Source organism: Nothoprocta perdicaria, unplaced genomic scaffold (assembly GCF_003342845.1).
Source record: "Nothoprocta perdicaria isolate Ctin4 unplaced genomic scaffold, notPer1 scaffold_38, whole genome shotgun sequence".
NCBI classification, from domain to species: domain Eukaryota; kingdom Metazoa; phylum Chordata; class Aves; order Tinamiformes; family Tinamidae; genus Nothoprocta; species Nothoprocta perdicaria.
In genome coordinates, this window is record NW_020455621.1 from 1,434,503 (window position 1) to 1,455,727 (window position 21,225).

The 21,225-nt window shown below is 36.5% G+C and overlaps 1 protein-coding gene across 1 annotated transcript in view; it reads left to right on the forward strand.

Moving 5' to 3' along the window:
• The window catches only part of PDE10A (phosphodiesterase 10A), a 168,028-nt gene that overhangs the window by 96,581 nt on the left and 50,222 nt on the right, over positions 1-21,225 (forward strand). Inside the window, 3 exon segments of the mRNA XM_026044735.1 lie at positions 6,695-6,723; positions 16,967-17,087; positions 18,996-19,045. Of these exon segments, the coding sequence (XP_025900520.1) occupies positions 6,695-6,723; positions 16,967-17,087; positions 18,996-19,045 (200 nt within the window).

Consider the following 21,225-nt stretch of genomic DNA (forward strand, 5'->3'; position numbering starts at 1 on the left):
CAAACACATCGTCTGAAATATCCTAAAACCAAAAAGGCTTAATTTGTAAATTTTATTCTGTTGTCTTTTTCCTTCTTCAGTATTATCCATATTAATTTGAACATTTTCTCAGTTTCTCAGTTTTCAGTCCCTAGGGTAAAATAAATAAAATACATCTGTAATATAAATGCTCGTATGTTGTAGTTACAGTAGGGTTTCTTTAGAGGCACTGAAATGATTCCCTTGACGTAAATATGTTCCACACCGGATCAGTGCACCCTCCCATGTGGTAACCTATCATCTCAAGCACTAATGATCCCTTTACCCTTGTTGACGTTAGCAGGCTTTCTCTGGGGCATTTTCTTTTGTTTCTTTTGTCAGCTGGGCTAAAGAGAAGACAACTGCGCAGTCTTGATTTTTCTGCAGATGTTGAGGATTTTACTGCAAAGTTCAGTAATGCTGTATTTATTTTCAGAGTGATCAGAAATACAGGAATAAGAGAATGAGGCAGACTGCAAAGCTTTGTGGTTTACATTAGATTCTCTATAGCAGATGAATACTGGAATCRAAAAACTTGAAACAAGAGTGTAATACCTGACACTTTTATACATGTGTGTATATACATATATGTGTGTTTGGGTGTTTTTTGTTAATTTAAAAAAAAAAAAAGCCCTATGCATTTCTAAACATGAAAATAGATGAAATTTTAGAAAGCAAGAAGGCAGAGATTAGAGCAAGATGGAAGGAAATATGGGGAAAATATCCAGCTTAAATAAAAATTTTGGTTGTCCTTTTTTATTCTTCTCCAAGGTTTATATAGCATGTTAATGACGATTATAAGATTATTGTATTTTCTTGATATTACCGAGTCATATACAGTTTCCTGCTCCAGAATGTGAGAACCTGCTGAAATTTCCAGCCCCTTCAGGCTTTAAACCTTTCAATCACTGCTCCATGCCAAGGATAGGAAGAGCAAGMCAAAGCCAAGAGGGCCTAGCAAGGTCCAGAGAGTACTCATAATAATGCTTTTAAATTTAATGACTCTCTAGCACTGAGCAGAATCTAATACAGCTTTCTCAGGTTGGAGCTGTGTAGGAACTGCTTAGAGAGTAGTGTTAGTTCTCTTTTTCTGATCCCTTTAAGCCTGGATTATTATGCATAAGTGAAATGGGGAGACATTTAATAAATAAAGCATTGCCACTTTCCCATGTGTGCTGTAGCAGTTCAAGTAATTTCAATTGAATTACTTAATGTATATATCTCAGTAGTATTTGACCTAATAGCCATGTAATTTTTTCTTTCTTATCAAACATGCCTGCTGTGCACCTATGTGCAGCATATTTGAAACAYATTCAAAAGTAGACAAGTGGTCACTATTCAGTAGTGGGAGAACTGCACAGCACTGTTCAGAAACTGTTGTTACTGAAATACAGAAATGGCAATAAGCTTTAGGCATATCTTATGCTCAGCAACTAGCAGGATTCTGGGGCCAAAATATTAGAAAAGTTCAAGATTGCTTTAATAAGAATGGGGGGTTAAATTGCATGACTACTGAGTAAGAAACATCTTTCACCAAACATTTTTGCAGGACCTGTAATCAATTTTAAAGAAAGCAGCCTATAACAGTGACAGCACTAATGCCAAACTCAATTGAGGATCAAGCAAGAGGAGTGGTGGATAYAGCCCAGAAAATGTGCTCTCAAACTGCTGATGAGCATTCTGAGCATGAAAAGAATTTAAGAATTTACGATCTTCAACCCATTGTCTAGTGGCAGTATTCCTGTAATAAACTGTGATGATTGCACCTTGTTGACTGATAGAATAGACAAGCTAATCTCTTTAACAATCTCATCATTCAACAGTCATCTTGAATAAGGTCTTAAACCCAATTGTGGCCTCTCCTGGTGAAAGATACTCAGTAGTGGAAACAAAGTTCTGGTGTCCAGACACCAGATTCCAACATGGTTTTTTGCTCAGGTGCATTAAACTTGAGACATATTTTACAAAATTTTATGAAACTGTTTTAGCTAATGCAGGGAAGAAATCATCTCACAAATTCAGAGGTACATTCAATTACTTAAACACAGGGGGAAAGATAAGTCTGTGATAATATAAAGTAATTTTCCTGCTCTTCGTTTTGCCAAAGTTCCTTCTTTAGATTATTTTAAATTGTCACAATAAATGCACAGCTGGGATTTTTTTTTTTTTTTTGCCAATGGATATAGAAAATGCAGAGCTACTGTCAGTATATGTTTTGCTACCAGCAGCTCCAGAAACAAGCAAAATCTGAATCTCCCTTGTGCATTTCTGTTCTCAAAAGGGCTTGTGGTACATTCAGAAGACAGTCACTTTGGAAATTGCTGGCCAGAGTAGGTGGTTATCCTGCAAAATTATTCCACATGATTCATCAATTCCATTAGCTCTAAAGTCATAGAAAACAGTGAGCTTCCAAACATTCTCTAATAAAGACAGATATAATGTGTTCTAGCTTCCAATCTGTGTAGTTCCTTGTTTCCTTATATGCCAGGGAGGGTATGTATATTTTCATACATGGTAACTTTCTCTGCCGGTCATCCACAATAAACCAATAAAGTTCTGATTCATGAGTTTTTATTTTCTGGTAAATGTTACTTGATTGTTTTAAAAAGGGGAGTCATTCTGGATTCTTTCTCAGGARTGTAAGAAATTTTTGATCTTACCACTGCTGTCAAAAAGACAGAATTCATGCTTCATTCTGCTTCAAGGAAAGCTGGTGTGCTGTCCAGGATCAATATGAAATTAATATGTCTAAACAAACTAAATTAGTTTGCCTCTGAAGGCAAATCAAACAGGCTTCTGGAGTATCAGTGTCACATAAGTCCCGACACTTGGAAAGTCTGTAGAATTGTTGAGGTGCTGTAGATGAGATGGTGAGGTAAAAGGCAAGAAGGTTTTTAGATGATRGCTGTAACATTTCTGCTGTGTACATGATGGTTACTGTTTGAGGAAACTCAATCACTTTCATCTAAGTTGTGTTGGAAAGATGTTAAATTCAGTGAAGGCGTAAGTTGCCAAACACCAAGTACCTAAAATAAGGATGCAAATCACAATTAGAACAGACTGACCAAGTAATCTGACTGATTGCCCTTTTTTTTTTTCTTTTTTTTTTTCTTAAGAAAAAAAAAGGAAAGGAATAAATGAAACCTTGCAGATGCAGATTAGGTAAAGATTAGTTTGGAATTTCCATCRAGATGTGGGTGTATGATTTTTCTCATGGAAAAAAGTAGCTAAGATTTTTGTGATAGTTTAATTGCATTCAAAACAAGTTGTGTCCTATTAGCTGAAGGAAAAGGAACCTAAAGGAAATTTTGCACAGAATAATTATTAGGTCAATCTGACATCTGTTGTGTGGGAAACTATTCCTTAGGAAAATGTGACTGAATAGCTGCCTGGGATCTCATAAACAGAATTAATCTTAACAGTTTGTATGTTGTCATGATCAACAACAGTGGACAAGCACTAGTATTTAATAGGATAGACTAGAAAATGCATAAGATGGGAGAGAAAGTACAGTACTGCTCTTCTAAAAGAGCTATTGTGATATAACTAACTGGGCAGTTGAATTATTGTATTGGAATAGCACATCTGAGGTGTTGAAACCTGCTTTACATTAAAGTTCTGGCTACCATGGCTTAGCACCTTGAAAAATGTCAAAAATGAAAATAATTCACCTTTATAAAAGAATCTTTTTAATAGAAATATATGCATGAGATTTTTTTTTTAGTGTATTAAACCGAAGATTGAATTTTTCCCAACGGTGTGACCTATTACGCAGTTATGTGATCTGTTTTTCCTAAACCCCTAAATTCTACCTTGATGTATATAGTACCAAAAGCCAAACTTAGTGTAGATTGTTTCCACATTTTCTGCTTCTTTCTATCTAGCATTCTTTAGTTAAGYTTGGTGCCATTCCTGACTGGACATTGTCTTTAATTGCTCTACCAAATACTATGCATATATGCAGTGTGATATACAGATGTCAGTCTTAATTGTACATGTGGTAGAGCTGMAATATTTGCCTGTTAAACTGTAAGCTTATTCTTAACCCCAAATCTTCTCATCGAAAGCTTCTCTTTCTTCTGTGAAATCCATCTGACAACGCTAATACCTGAAGAGAGCTTTTTAAACAGGAATATTTGCAAGGATGTGGARATAGAGTAATTTGCTTCTGTGAGTGTTGGATAGTTGCATGGTTTTGCAAGTTGGGAAAGTGAATTTTGTATAAATTCAGTGAACTGAGGCAGCTTGTTTTGGGCTAGATGAACATCAGTGCTGGCACAGGATTTGAGTCTGCTTACTTGGGACAAAGGGGGAGGAGAAAATGGACTTCTCATTTCGGAGACCTTTAGCCATCATCACGGTGTCACGAAGCTGCTGCCTGAGTATCTTTGAGACCAGTTTTGTTCCCCTCCCAGTTTCCTCTTTTCCCAGGGGTGAGTGTTTACACTCCAATGAAGAAGCCATGGGGATGCTGCAGCTCGTAACACCGGCTAAACCCGAGCGTTGCCGCTCGGCGACCTGATGCGTGCGCAGCACGTCCAGATGGTGCCTCCTGCCCGGCTGCGCGCCCTTCCGAGCAGCACCCATCGCCCGGCTGCTGCGTGACTCGCACGCTGAGTCAGAGTGTCRGAAACCCGGCTTGCAACACAAGGGGCTACCTCAAGTGAGCAGCATGGCTGAGACAACGAAGGAGCCTGTGGAGTGTCCTCCTCGTTTTCAAGGAGGTGCTATTTACGCACACATTAAGTTGTAACAGGAATGATTAGCTGGCCGAATTGCTCAAAAAAACCCAAAATAAATCTACATATATGCGTGCGTGTGCACCTGTATTTCTTCTCAAGAGGTCATCAAATTATTTTTCAACTTAAAATTCTGGAAAGAGTGCAAGAGTTAAATGAGCTAGATTTTCCATACAACTCATCGTTAATAAGGGTATCAGGTACCACAAACAAGTAACCCAGTCTCCTTTAATTCCATGAACCACAATATTATGGAGGAGGATGAGGCAGAGGTGGGCACTTACTTGTGCATCAAGATTGCTTGAATTTGATACCTAAGAAAATGTGAGCTCCAGCTGAAAGATTTCTTGTGRCTGTAGCATTCTTATGGGTTCTTGCACAAATGCATGTTTTCTTTCAGTTTTGTTTTCCTTTCCCTCCGCAGTATTGACACTTCTAAGATCTCTTTCCTTTGTCTGGCCATTTTTCACACTCTTTTTTTTCTTTCTTTTTTTTTTTTTTCTTTTGTAATGTAAGAGTATCTTTATATTCAAGAATAGATTTTTTCTGTGAGATTTAATTCCACAGCAAGGTGCTTTTTAGTGCTTGATGTCTCTGAGTGTAATTCAATGTCTGTTACTTAGAAAGCTTCAGCTCTCATAGGTATAGAACTTGGTTTACAAACAAGAAATCATGCGTCTGTACTTCGTAAGCAGAAGTTATGGCATTTAAAATACAAGAGGTATGCAAATATGGGATGTTCTTTCTTCAGGCTTATTGCAAAGTTACCTTCATATATTAACCGATTCCACTTTTTGACAGAAACCTGGTCATCAGAATAATTTGTTGTTTCATTGACTTCCATTGYAGTCAACTCACCGAAATTAATCATAAAAAAGTATTGTACTTTATATAGTCATTGTACAGTGGCGATACAAACACACCAAGCTGGTATTAGCAGTAGTGCACGTCCTGTCCGTACATGTTCTTGGGCCTTAAATTCTGCAATTCCAGGAAGGCAAGTCAAGACATTCCTGGTTCCTGGGGTCACACATTTTCATTTACTCCTATTAAAAAAAAAAAAAATCTGACCTTAACACTTTTTTTTTTAATGTAATTTTTTAATGTAATGTGAATTGCCATTTCACTGAACCAACTTCTAAATGTATTAACAGAGTATTTCATACTTTTCCCTCTCCCAAAAGTTTGCTTTTTCTCACCATCAAGTCATAAACTTTGAAGTGAAAGCATTGACATACTTTTTATTTTATTTGTCTTCAGAAATACTACATAATATTTTAGTCTGTGCTCTGTTATGGTACTTGTATTTATTATTACATACTTAAACTACTGCATGAAATAAATGTATAAAAATATGTTTGCATTTAAGAGAACAGAACATACTAGGATATATATATCCCTGTAATTTGTGTTTTTACTGTGCTATACCAGATGACATCAGTGAAGTTCTTATAGTCTAAGGGGCACAAGGGTTTTTTTCCACATTCAAAGAGGCAAACAAGAATAGCTTCTTTGATCTTTCAGATCAGTAAGTCCACTGGCTTACTTATATGAGTAGGAAGTTGGTGACATATCCTTGGCAGGGCCTTTACTTCTCAAACTGAGAAATTGTAGTGTTTTTCTTACGAAACTCTTATATAAATACAGGAGTGTTAATTGGGGATTGCTAGTGTAGTCAGTGCATGAATTGACTTAGGAAATGTAGGAAATAACTGTGTTCTTAATACACAAATTCTTAATACACAATACACAAATTCTTGAATCCTAATGTTAAACTGCCCCTAGTTCTAAAAGGTGGATATTTCTATTACTTTATGTAAATGTATTAGGAAAGTTTGGTATACCAGCCCTAAAGTTGTTTGAAGTACAATATTGTGTTCTTCATTCAATCTAGAAGATTCCCAGATTGCCTAATTGTTTGTTTTGTTTCCTCTTAGATGAATCGACTCCTAAAGAAGTCAGCAGGGTAAGTGCTACTTAGTTTTCTCTCCTCCTCACAAGAAACAAATGTAAAGCCTCTGAGGMTCACTGTTCACTTGAGATTGATTTTCATGTAATCTCTGATCAGGGTTTTACTCCATTCCCTTTGCAAAGTGGGTCTCCAGAGAAATAGTTGGTGCTGACTCCAGAGCAGTTAATAAAGAAGGAAATATTAAGGACACTTCATTGGCTGTAAATATTGAAGGCTATTTTTCATTAACAAATTCTCTCAGAGTTCTCTCAGAGTGATTTTCATGGTCCAGTTTTAAAATGGTGCTTCATGGAAACCAGGAAAAACRTGGGAACTCTGAGTTGAGGCATAACTCTGGCCTATTTCCATCAGCTTTGCTACCTTGAGAGAGGACAAGCATAACAAGAGGAAACAAGGGAAGAATTGTGTCCTCTCTAATTAYTCCCTTTGAGGTATACTAGGGTACTGATGAGCTACTTTAATGCAAAGTATTTTGCTGTCTACTGCATGAAATCTAATGTAAAATATTATTGGAAAATACACTCAGCAATAGATTCCTGACTTTAATATTATATCTGATTGATGTCCTCTACRGAATCAGTTTGTGATTAAGGGCTATATGTATCTATTAGAAACTAGTATCTGTTGCCCTCTTAATACATTCATTCAGAATGAGGAGTCCATATATATATGTATGAGTTCATGTAAGGAGAATATATAGGAGTCCATATATATGAGTTCATGTAAGTTTAGTGGGCCACTTGTAGCATTTGGGGGTGGAATCACAGTTCTGGTTTTGTTCCCTTTCTTCAGTTTTATGCATAAATTATTTTGTGTTCTCAGGAGAAATGCAGCGTTGTCAGAATAGGATTAAAAGTAAAGTTTGTTGAATGTCTGCAAAAGCAGACTGAGTTTCTTGCTCTCTGTGGTGAGTGTTTTGGGAAGATACTAGGACATGGAAGGAATGGAAGTAGGCTTATAATAGAAACCTTGGCATGACAGAGGCTTAGGATATAAGGAAACTAAGGGTTACCAACCAGAAAGAGACTCAGTAACGCCTAGAAGGAGTTAATGCAAACAGATGCATTGTATGTGGTGTATGTGGTGTGGCATTGTATGTATGTGGTGTGCTGAAAGTGGYTCTTAAAAAGGATTTGAGATTTTAGATGATTTTTTTCCTTTATAATGCATTTTTGGTCACCCTTACCAGTTCCTTAATATTTAGCAGTTATGGCAGGTAAGTGCCAAATAGTGCAATCAAAATTTATTATAAATTATATATTCATATTATTCATTAACAATATACTGTTTTGGTTCAAAATAAGYATCTACCAAAAATAATCTCAGAAGCCACTAGTTATGTCTGTGGAAGAAAATTCCTTTTAATATTTGCATAAATCTGGTAAATATATCTGCATTTCTATGTAAAACTCTAAAACAGAGTTGTAAAACATATTCATATTAAGAAATCTGAGCTGCTGATGCAAGGAAAGAAAAGAAAAAACATATTCTGGAACTCTSAATCTCCCAAATTCTAGTCACCCCCTCTGTCTTTCAGACACACTAGTCCCAGCTACCTCCAGCCTTTCAAAATCATAAGTGGTAGCTGGGACTTTTCCTGAAGATTGGCTGTCGCTTCAAATCTTGAGATATTAAGATACAAAACTCTCTCTTTCACTTACATTAAAATGAAACATTCATGATCATATGCTGTGACATCACTTGCTTCAATACTCCTGTTCTGTTGTGCTGAAAGATAATTAATTGAAAGGGATATTTTTCATTTAAAACCACCAGCACTGCCTCCCTCAATCCTCCTTGCTTTTTTTTTTTGTTTTGTTTGTTTGTTTCACACATATTGCATATCATTCTAATATTGTTGTACAAGCTCTAAAGGTTGCCTGTCATTAGCTTGCCTTTTTTTTTTTTTTTTTCTCCTTTTTATCAGCCAAATGCAATGTTATGAATGGTATCTATCACTTTGGTTTAAAATCTTTTACTTCTTGAATTATTGGAATAAATTTTAAGTGTTGTCAAGGGATTTTATTGCTGCTCACATGTCAAAAATTGAGAAACTTCTGATGAATGCTGTAATACATGAATTACAATCTTTGGCCACTTTTCAGAAGCTTAGTAGCAAAGTGAAGAGCGAGAATAAAATGAAAATAAAAGTAACAATCTTGGACATTAGTATTTTAATGATTTGGGGGGATAAAAAAGTGAAGGAAGTGAAGCTTTCAAATTTCTTTCACTTTGTGATTTGTAGAATAGATTTTTTTAATTGATTTAATTCATTTTTCAATTAAGATTATTGATGGCAATGTTGGCAATATCTTGGCTTTCAGAAGTTATATGTAAACATATCCTAGAGTGGCTTGACATAATTGATGACCAAAAGGGGGATCAAAAATGGATTCCCTGGTTGCTGTGGGCTGCTTTTAACATGCAGAGAACATTTTGTCTGGTTACCAAATGTCTCATAAGCAACTGTGACTGAACAGTAAACCTATGAACTTCTATCTGTAAGCTAGACTATAATATTTATGAAATATGTGTACCTTGTGAGAGCCTTTTTCATATGTTGAAGTAGCATTGGGAGCGTCCTTGGAAACGCTGAATATCTTCTGCTTACTTATTTTGCAGATGTGGGTTGGCTGATCCCACCTAGCTACAGAAGTGGTTTTCTGGGCAGAGGAATTTCAGAAAGAAAATCAAATATTAACCTAATGCTGACTTTTATGCCCTATCATGTTTTATATCCGAAAGGACAAAAAAAATAGAAGAGTGGATTTGAGCACTAAGTGCATTTGGATGCATGTATATCTAGAATAGGAGATGTTTATTTCACAGTATTTATGAAATGTCGTGCATTGAAGACATATTATTCCTTTTTAGTTGGCAAAAATAATCCCATTTCTACATGAACTATAGCCAGGATTTTGTTCTACATGCTGTTAAGTTTCCCATGATCACTGTGTGCTCTTTAGTACCTCAGATTTTGAAGTTTAAACAAAAATACTCAGTGTTCCTGATACGATCACAGCGAAACTAGCTGTTGTTCATTCCCTGTTGTTAATGACTTTCCATTCCATCTTTGCTTGAACGAAACCTCTAGCGAAGTTGCATTTTGGCAAGTACTTTTGCTTTGTAAACTCCGGTAATGCCAACAGCAATTCACTTTGCAAAAGTTTACCATATAAACACCAGAAGATTATTACCTAGCAAGTGCCTAGCACATTTACAGTATTTTATTCTTGGAAACAGCAGTAATACTTTAATCCTCTCCTTTCCCCTTTTTGGACTTGGAGCTTTTGGCAGCTCCCTTGGCACCRGCTAGCACCCAGCACAGTATGTCACTGACAGTTACAGAATTAGCAAGTATATTTTCAGTAAATAGCTGCAATAATTGCATGTCTGTTCACTGTGTGACCAAYGATAAAAGTTTTTGATTTTGTTTTTTTTTTAATGGCATGCTAGCAAAGACAGCTCATGCTTTGTACTGTTTATTTATCTAAAATGGGATATAAACATTTTCATACTGTCCCAGGACTGAGTATTTTTAATGAATTAATCAATTAAGAGAAGGCAAAAAACRTTTAGTCTTTAGAAATGATATAAATACCACTGCAGTCCTTATCTTCAGAAGATGGTGTTAGTGTGATAAGCTGTAGCAGTAGATAAATGGAAAAGTTGAATTTTTATACACAATGTGTTCAGAGAGCTTGTAAGTCAAGTATTAGGAGGGAGTGTGATGTCTATAAAAAGCTTTTTTAAAAAGAGCACTGTTCAGCCCTGCCAAGTTAAAATGAAGCTGTTAATTGATGTTATCCTTTTTTATTGCATAATCCAGAGAGGTGGCATAATTGAGATACTCATGCAGTTTTATGACCCTTACATTTAATAACAGCTTATATGATTTCTTCTGTGTAGTCATAATGTTCTGTTCTTGTAAGCCAAGCCTCTGCCTTGTCTTGTGTATTTTTCCTGTTACTAGTGAAGCAATTTATTTCAGTGTTACTGTAGGGAAGGAATAGTAGGGATAGTAGGGAAGGAATTGATGGAAAGATTAGAATTGGATGCCTGCAAACACTGGCTATGTGGTAAGGAGTTTCTGCTCAAAAAGTGTTCTTCCTCCCTCCCAGGGCTTGAAAATCTGYTCTGTAGCCAGGCTGGGAAACATGCACCTTCAAAATGCATGCACTCTATCTCTGTGGAGTGAGATCTGTTTTGCATCCTTTGACATAGCAACAGARCCAGTCCTGCCAAATGTCATTTTGTATTTGTCCCTTTTGGTTTTGTCGTGAATAGCGTTTGATGTGGGAGCAAACAATTCATAAATACCTGTGTATGGTGCTGCAATGCTAAAATTTATTTACTGAGCAAGTTAAAACCCGTGTCCTCTCCAGTCAAAACAAGAAGAACAGACGTCAGACAAGTGCGTGTAGAAGCAGTTTTCTCTGAGGCTATGTACAAGCATTAAAATTAATCACCTTAGCAAAGTCTGCTCTTCATAGCTTCTTGCTTTGCAGTGCCCAAGTTTAAACAAAACTGCTTAAACAAGCCAGCCCTCCTTACCTCTTCTGAATTTATCATCAAGGAGATTTTTCTCAGCTTCCCCTCCAAGCTCACGACTCTTTTGAAAGCCAGCTCAGTGCTTGTACCCTTACAGAATATTTATTTAAGGTTGGAAGGGACCTCTAGAGATCATCTAGTCCAACCTTCCTGCTCAAGCAGGCACACCTAGAGCATGTGGCACAGGGTGGCATCCAGGCGGGTTTTGAAGACCTCCAGAGTAGGAGACTCCACAACCTCCCTGGGCAGCCTGTTCYRCTGCTCTGTCACCCTAACAGTAAAGAAGTTGCTCCTCACCTGGAGACGGAACTTCTTGTGTTTCAGCTTGTGGCCATTACCYCTCGTCCTATCGCTGGCCACCAGTGAGAACAGCYTGTCCCCTTCCTCCCTGCATKCTCCCTTYCTGAACTTATACATATTAATCATATCCCCTCTGAGCCGTCTCTTCTYCAGAGAAAACAGGCCCAGCTCACAAACAGGCCCAGCTTACAACATTTCCTTTAATTTTTTGGTCTTGAGGATTTGATATCCCTCCWCTAAGCATTTCCATCCTGAATAAACAGGAATCCATTTCTATAGTTTTCCATTTTTAACAGAAGTCCTGACTTATACTTTAGTTCTTCACATTTCATTGGTTTAATTAAATAATTTGGCTTTTCCTGCAAACATTGCTTCCTTGATTTTTTTTTTTAAAGGTACACTAGGCTAGCATTAATGATTTGCCCTGAATAAAGTTTTCTTTTGTGTGTGCGTGTGTGTGCTTGAAAGTTTCATGTTGCTTTGTTTTTTAAAGTTCATCTTTAAATTCATGTCTCAGTTACCCGGTGACTCTTTATGTGTTGAGACTCTATGTTTATAGGAAAGAAAACTCGTGTTGGCTGGAAGCTCATTGCGAGATTTTGCTAGTTTGGAGCTTACAAGCTGTTTAATATCTACAGAAAAGAGAATCACTGACAGTTTTAAAGAGAATATTAAACAAGTGTGGATACAGGTTCCTGTCATATTTCAGATCCTATGACTTAGGCTTTTGAAACGAAATCTAGTTACCTCTTCAGGACATTGCTTCATGTAAAGCAATGCACAGAACTAATGCGATTCAGCACCTGCAAGTCCTGAAGTTGTTATTGATGTAAATATAGGTGTATTAGCTGGCTCTCAGGAGTATGTAACCTGCATTTTTTACACTCCAAGGAAGGTCCCTTCTCCTTTTAGCCCTGCAGTTAGCTAGAGGCCTCCTACATCAGCTGACACAGAGCTCTGTCTCTTGTTTSTCTCTGAAGTACTTTGAAACCAACCTAAGATGCCCGAATCATAGATGAAAAGGAAACGTTAAAAGGATCTCCTTGGATGTGGCTGCTTTCCTCTGTATTTTGCAGCTTGCTTGGATTGTTCTCCCCAGTTAAGCTCTGCACCCCAAAGCACGGGTGGCAGCGCCTCTCCATGTGAAAGGCTGGCTACAGCTCTGGGCTGCCGGTTTGTTTTAGCATCTCCTAGACTGTGGATAGTGTCACAGAATCACAGAATATTCAAGGTTGGAAGGGACCTCTAGAGATCATCCAGCCCAACCTTCCTGCTCAAGCAGGCACACCTAGAGCACAGGGCACAGGGTGGCATCCAGGCGGGTTTTGAAGATCTCCAGAGAAGGAGACTCCACAACCTCCCTGGGCAGCCTGTTCCAGGGCTCTGTCACCCTCACAGTGAAGAAGTTCCTCCTCACCAGGAGATGGAACTTCCTGTGTTTCAGCTTACGCCCATTGCCCCTTGTCCTGTCGCTGGCCACCAATGAGAAGAACTTGTCCCCTTCTTCCCTGCATTCTCCCTTCATGAGCTTACACATGTTAATCATATCCCCTCTCAGCCTTCTCTTCTTCAGAGAAAACAGGCCCAGTTCACCCAGTCTCTCCTCATACGACAGATGTTCCAGGCCCTTAATCATCTTAGTTGCTGTCCGCTGGACCCTCTCTAGGAGTTCCACGTCCCTCTTACACTGGGCAGCCCAGAACTGAACACAGTACTCCAGGTGCGGCCTCACCAGAGCTGAGCAGAGGGGCAGGATCCCCTCCCTTGACCTGCTGGCAACGCTCCTCCTGATGCAGGCCAGGATCCCATTGGCCTTTTTGGCCACGAGGGCACACTGCTSACTCATGGTTAACTTGGTGTCAACCAGGACTCCCAGGTCCCTCTCCATTGACTGCTTATCAGGACTATGAAGTCTGTAAAGGGACATGTTTATATCRTAGAACCTGGCAATTGTTGATTTGGCAAGAGCTCTGTGCTAGGGTAGCTGTTATATAGTGATTTACTCTTACTGCTGCTCAGAAAACATTTTAGGGAGTTACAGGAAAACAGATAAACTTCTGGATTGTAATTGTACTTACTAACCTTGCGCGCTGTTGATGAATTATTTTTGTTGTAGCAGAAGGGCTTTTTCTTTCCTGCAACAGCATAAAATGCCTCTGAGAGAATGACCTTATAAGCATGAAAGCATGCAGATAAAGCTTTCATTTAAGTTTCTTATTCATAATGTTTACTTTAGATATGGAGTGCTTCAATTTAGGTATGATTTAATTCTTCAGAGAGAATACATTAAATATCACTTTCTGATGTTTCAGTATTTTCTTGAATGCAATAAAAGGTTTGTGGTTCTTGAGCTTTAGGTTTAGATCCAAGACACAGTACTATTCTTCAATAACGTCTCACAGTTGGTTGCTGGTTTTTATTGCAATGTTAGGTTCTAAGGAAAATAACTCTGAAACTACTTCTGTGAGATCTTGCAAAAACTTCCTTCTTTCATGAATATTTATAAAAGATTTTCCTTCCAAATTGTTAGTTCTTTTTTGTAGCATTATGATGTATGTAACTACTAAAAGTAGGATATAAATAAGGTAAATACAAAATACTTGTGGACACTGAATTTTAAATGGAAAGCATAAACAATTGGAAGAATGGATTAATTAAAAGGATTCAAGTATTATTATGGTTTAAACTATAAACTAAACTGCCATGACTAATCAAGAAACAGTACTTGTTTCAGCTAATTATGTTGAATTTCTTCAGGAATTTCCTAAAGTAAGCTTGATACCAAATATGTACTATTAGGTAGTGTGGAACTGGTATTTGTTCATCACTTATTTGGCATTTAAATGTATGTTTTCATAAAATATATTGTGGCATTTCAAGCAAAAATACTGTGGTTATCCAATCTAAAACACCTAAGAACATATAAACCTCTCCTAATCTGCTGTAGTAAAAACCAAGGATATTTTGCAATATGACAGGCTAATTGCCTGTTCTTTGCTGGTGATTGATCTCACTCACATGATTAGCTAATTGGGCAATTTGTAGATTCAGACACTGTCAGTATAGAAATCTGCCACACAATACAAATAAAATATACTGTATGCATTATACCTCTTTTTTTTTTATTTATTTTTTTGGTAACATGAATGTATGCAATAATTTGTCCTGCTTWTAAAATGTTTGCAAGCATATGTTACAGAGGTGAAGATAAAGGGCCTATAGCTTATTGTGTAATTACTGTGCACAAAGAATTGCTTTGTGGTTATGATGAAAGTTATTATTCTGCCACTGCTCTTCTGCCAGTGGACTCATTTTTGCTGATCCCTTCTATTAATATATTAGCCTCAATCTTTGAATATAGGACTTAAATCCTGAGCGCACATCACAAGTGAAGAGAAAGGTGTTCACTTCCAAGTCCTGAGAAGGCATTTTTTCCACACGATAAATTATTTTGTTCTCAATTAGTGATTGTTGTTTTGGGACTGTTAGATCTGAGTTCAGAGGCATGTACAGTGTAGACTCTCATTCATCATTGTCCTGTGATATAGCTACATCTGGCTGTATAGTAAGGAAAAAGCCATTCATAAAAATGGCATTATGAAGCCATTCATAAAAATCCTACTTTTCCGAAATGGTGCTGTTGTTTTCTTCCTTTGAAAATCTATGCAGTCGTAAATGAGACATGACAGAGGACAGTCAGTTGCAAATGGAAGGGTGCCAGATACCCTAGTGCACTAATAATGGTAATGTCATTCCGTGTTACAAGCTCAAGACTAAACCAAGTAGTAAATACATGCATGTAGTAATGACCTATATTATTAAAAAAAAAATCATGTTAATTTATAGAAATAATTACTAAGTGGTGTGTTTATTCTCCGAGGAGAACACTTTGGATATCTTAGGTCTCATACAGTTYTAAATGTCTGTCTGTAATGATTAATACAGTGTCATGTGTTAAGATAGGGTTATCTTTGTATTATGTTCTCCAGTAACTGGTTTTAGGTCAAGATTAAGATCTGATTAATTTGAAGGATTAACAAATTGCTATTATTTGGCAAGCATTTGCTTTTTGTGAAATGAAGAAACCAAATGTATCAAATATATGGCCTGTATTCCTGGCATACTATTTCATGCAGAAATGCATGACATTTTTAGTGGGAATAATTAAAAAAGAGGTGTACTGTGCAAACTGTGCATGTGTCAGTGTTTGTCAAGTGCACACATATACCCAGGGCACAGGCAGAGAAGATGYGCAGTACTACGTATAGAAGTGGGAGTGGTGGGGACAATGCGGTACTTACAGCTTGYGTGGCATTTTCCACAGTACTGCTTGCACCAGTCTGGTCTATATTATATTTGGCTGTAAGGTATGAATTAGCGAGAGAATAAGATTTAGTCTTTCAAGCAACATTAATCCATCTAAATATCACCAGTTTCCTTTTTAGTTTAAGTGACATAATTTACTGCGTCACTGAGCTCAATAAATAATTGATCATACTGCTTTCTTCAGTTACCACATTACCAGTTTGGGGCAGGCTAATGAGTCTGTGCTTATTGCCAAATATTACTTTCTGTGAGATTATTGTCAGCGATGCTGTCACACGACACATGCACARTTATTGACAGTTCTATCTGCTGCTCAGGAGCTGTTTTCAGGGTTGAGGAGCTGTATAACTGCAGGAGAGCTGGGCACCTGAAAGGAGGATGTGTCTCCTTTCCTATTCTGTTTCATCATGCCTGCAAACAGCACCTCATTGCTCCCATCTGTATCCTAATTGCTCTATAATCTTTCTTGCTCTTGGCTGTTTTTGGTTGGTTGAAACAAATTCCTTGTTATGCCACAAYACTTACTATGGTTTTGGCTCGGGTGATTTCTGTCCTAGAGATTGTTGGTGTAGTTTTAAAAATATAGCAGCAATTAACATTTCAAAGATGGAGGTACTTGAGCTACCACCTCAAAGCTCTCGTGCTTCCCACAGTTCCATCATCTGGCTCACAAATTCCAGATGGAAGATGCTGGCAAAGGTAGCCAGCTGTCTCCTTTTCTTGGAGCAGCATCTTAAAAGGCATCAGCTGAAGATTACTTGCCTTCTGCTGGTCATATCTCAGTTGTTTCTTGAGATATGGTCTTGGCCAAGCTTAGGCAATCAGTAGTTGTGCAGTGGTTTGCTCAATGTGTTTTGAACAAACGACTAAGGGGGCCCAGAGTGGAGCTCTGTGACTCTTAACTCGACACGCAGCTGGGTCAGGACAGCTGAACCTGACTCAATATGGGGATCTCAGTGTGTTGTTGTTGTTATTTTAAATAAATATATATATATATTAAAAACTGCAAAATACAGCTGAGTTATTCTAAAATGTTTTTTCTCATTTTTTGCTTTGATAGTATCAGGACACGAATATGCAAGGCGTAGTGTATGAACTGAACAGCTACATAGAGCAACGCCTGGATACAGGAGGAGATAACCAGCTACTTTTGTATGAACTGAGCAGCATCATTAAAATAGGTAAGAAAGAGAATCGAGTGTCTCTGAGCTGTAGTAACAGCTAGGTTACAGCATGGGTGCTGAGCCTCCTAGTTAATAAATAAATAATAAAGATGAGCATTGGGGGATAGCTGTGTTTTTGTCTCAGAATTAATTTATTCCGGCTTGGCTTTTGTATGTCAGTGAATCTCTGACTGCCTTTAAGYAGGCTTCTGCTCGGGAGCTGTATGTCCAATTTCCAAATTAGAGCCCCTGGTAAATGAACCACAAAATGGATTATACTAGTTATGATGATATAGTAGTCCATACTGAAGGAAAAAAATACTTTATGAAAAAATGCATACTTTAATCCCTTTTAAAAAAAACAGATTTTTTTTAAAGGCCTTTAGTTGAAATTAAATTTAGTATTTTTTTTCTATGTGTAAGTACTGTTTTTAGTAAGGAAAGAGTGTGCATAGTATGCATCATTAAAAGTTAAGAAAATATTCCTAATAGCAAAGTAAGTGTAAATGTTTTCAAACCAGAGTACAATGTACTCAGATTTCAGTAGGTAAAATCAACGCCTTTTCTTGAGTATACTCTCAAGCTGCTCTGTAGAAACATTATCCCTATCCTTGCTACATTGTCGTTTTTAATGCCAAAATAATTGCCTGGTTTATATGTACAATATTTCAAAAAGACCATGTCTGTTTACTCTTTTCCCTTAAGTGGTTATTTGGACATTAATGTCTTCCCACAGGAAATCAGAACTGGGTTTTATTAGTATGAGTGAGAGGTTAGAAGGGGCAGGGTCTGATTATCTTTTACAAATGGCTTTTTATTTATTTATTTATTTATTCATTCATTCATTTGTAAAGTAGATAAGATTTAAGAAATTCTTTTGTTACAGTCTTCTATCTCCTATAGCTCAATGTGGTTATATGTTACAACTGGAAGATTTAAAATTTGATTACAAATTACCAGGCCCTGAACTCTCATTGCTATGACATAGGTGACAGTAAGCAAGTAACTGGGTAAGAGGGTATTTTCTTTTTCTTCTGTTAAGCAAATGCAGAAAAGCCATTGATTTAATTATCTACAAAAGTAGAGTCACTTTCCTGAAATGTACTAAATAGATTCTTGTGTTTATTCATAAAAATGAGATATCAGATATGTATATTTACTGATTATAGCATTTATTACCCRTTGAAAAGAAAGATCTACTTATACTCAAAGACTCAAGCGTACTGTATATAGCACAATAAAAACATTGGCCTCCTTTCCCCCCTTCAGATTCTGAGAATTTTCATTGTAGCAATAAGGCACGTTAGTTAACTTTAAACTTTTAAATTTTAAAGCAATTATTTTTATTCTRTTTCATAAAACAATTTGATTCTGGCAAAAAATGCTGAGAGGTGCCAACTTGCTGGTGTGCCTGTGTTTTTAATGAGGCAGATGCAGAAAATAGAACTGGTTTGTTTTGAAACATACTTTATGGCAATATTTGTAACATTTTATTTTCCCATACTTTTCTATCCAAAGACAAGGACAAATATAGCCTGCCACCTATAAATAGTGCTACTTTTGCTCATGGAAATTATAATGTTATTTGCTTGCCTGTATTGTAGTTACATGCACTTAGATGGTTTCTATACTGTCATATGAACTAATATGAATTTATAGGTATTAGACCTAGGAAAAAGACACATAAGGATGTCATTGCTAATTAGCTTTTAGAATACATTGCATGGGAATGGGGGAAGTATTATCCTGTACTTCTAAATTGGTTGGGCCTGGGGAGTTTCAAGGGACACAGCAATAGACTTTCACTTCTAGAATTTTAGATGTTTGTCCTAAGTGGAATTGAATCTGTGGTTTCACCTCAGAGAACTTGCGCAAGTTCGATTCTCCCTCTGAGTACAATTATTTCTTTTATTATTGCTTTGGCAGCTACAAAAGCTGATGGATTTGCACTATATTTCCTGGGAGAATGCAATAATGTAAGTATTCTGGATTTAAGATGGCTTCTTTTTTTTACAATTGCAAGTGCATTTTCCCCTTTTACGATCATATTTTAATTTTATTTTGTACCTCACTTAGCAGGAAATACTACCTAAGTGCTGAGTATTAACATGATTTTTATTTCTGTGTAGTGGAAATTTATTGAATATAGCGGTAATCAAAAATGTTTTCTGCAGGTGTAGTGCAGTTCYTTCTCCGTGTTTAGCAATTTAACTTTGGATTGGGCCTGTTATTAATTGTTTTTAACAAAAGCAAAACTTAATTAAAACATACTGTCAATGTGAAGGATTCTTTTTGTCTGTTTGCCAGCTGCAACTTGAAAATGAGATGCTAAAAATTTCAGAAATAGGTTTTGATTAATGTGAAGAAATAAATGGTACATTTAAAATTAATGAATCAAAATAATTTCTGGTATAAAATAATTGTCCAGAAAAAAAAMCCCAATAACAGTGAGACCAATATATTATTCCCAGGAGCATACATGCTGTTTTATTATTTGACATTTAAAATTCATTTTTTTTTATATCCAGATTAATTTATACAGAAAGCATAACACAAGATTTTGTAGCTTTGAGTATCTGCAAAAAAAAACCCAAAAGCATATTTCATATTTCATCAGAATTCCATCAAATTAAGTCATAATTTGTGACACAATTTTATGCCTTCCTTWTTTTCAAGAAGCAAGTTAAATTCTTTTAACTGGAGAAGACTAGAGAGGAAAATATTTTTCTCATTGTTTTTGTTTCCTCTACCATACACAGCCTGTTTTAATAGTTTATATAGTCCATTAGCCAGTTTCCTCTGCTCTTTGTGAGATAATTGCATTCAGAAAAAGGAAATAAATACCATTTGTAAAATAATGAAAAATGAGATTGAAGATGTGTGGACTGGTGAGTTTTACCTGGCCTAAGAATACTTATCATTTGTTCAAGGTAGATGGTGTGTTATTCAAAGGAGGTAGAAGATGACAAATGAAAAATCTTTCACAAAGTAGGAAATGGCTACAGGTTTTGTATTTTTTAAAAAACTTATAACTACTTCATCTTACAGAGAGAAATGATTTTTTTTTATTCAGGAATAGGCCCTATTCTAAGTGAGATGTAAATATTGCAGATATTTTGTTCCTAGTTCTCAAAGTAATAAGTCTAGTTTAAGTAACATCTTGCTTCATCCTCTGTGAATACTAGTTTTGGTTCTCGGTAGTTCTCTGGCCAGCTTTAGTAGCAGTGATTGCACACTGGCAAATGATAACAGTAACCTCTTACAGTAAAACTAACTTTGCACCTTGAGAAATTGTGCTGTGCATTTTCTGCATTTTATATATATATATATATATATATATATATATTTTTTTTTTTTAATAGTCTTTTGGGCAGTTAAGCCTATTTGCTTCCCAGTATATGTAATTCTTCCGTAAGAAAGTCCTACCTACTAAAAACACACACTGACTTTCTAAGCCACTGCTGTGTAGCCACATCACCCAAAAAAGAATATTCTTCATGTAGTTATTACAGGGAGTGATCCCAAGTCCTTTGAAGCTAGTGTGAGTTTTTCCATTGACATTAGTGGGCTTTGGGCCAGACCCATATTTATTTTCACGTGATTAGCTGGTAATGCATTAGCCTACCTTTTGTCTGAAATTGTCACTGAAAATTAATTTGGATATCTTTGAGTCTTAAATATTAAATTTAAAGCATGTATCCAAATTACATCAAGTGCTGCCCAGCAAATACTATAAGTATATTTTTATTAAATGTATCTTTGTTGATTGAACAAAAAGATTTTATATCGCATAAGCAGCAAACTGGGCTTGTTCTATAAGTTGATATTAATTATTTTATTTCTAACATGATAAAAAACTTAGTAAGATAGGCAAACCACTTGCTGAACATCTATGACTACATGTTGAAAAATGGTTTCTACTTTTTCGTGGTCAGTTTAGATGCTTGATTTGAGACATAAGCTTCTTAAGTTCAGCAAACTCTTYGATTTATTTATTTATATGTCTTAGCATTTTGCTTTTTGTTTACTACCTTTAGAAAGATACATAAATCTGCCTGCATTTATGCAGACAGGAGCCTCATGTTTCAGAACTAGTCCTAATATAGCAGTTATTCTTTCATCCTTTCCAAAGGAACAATCTGTGCTCAGATGCTGC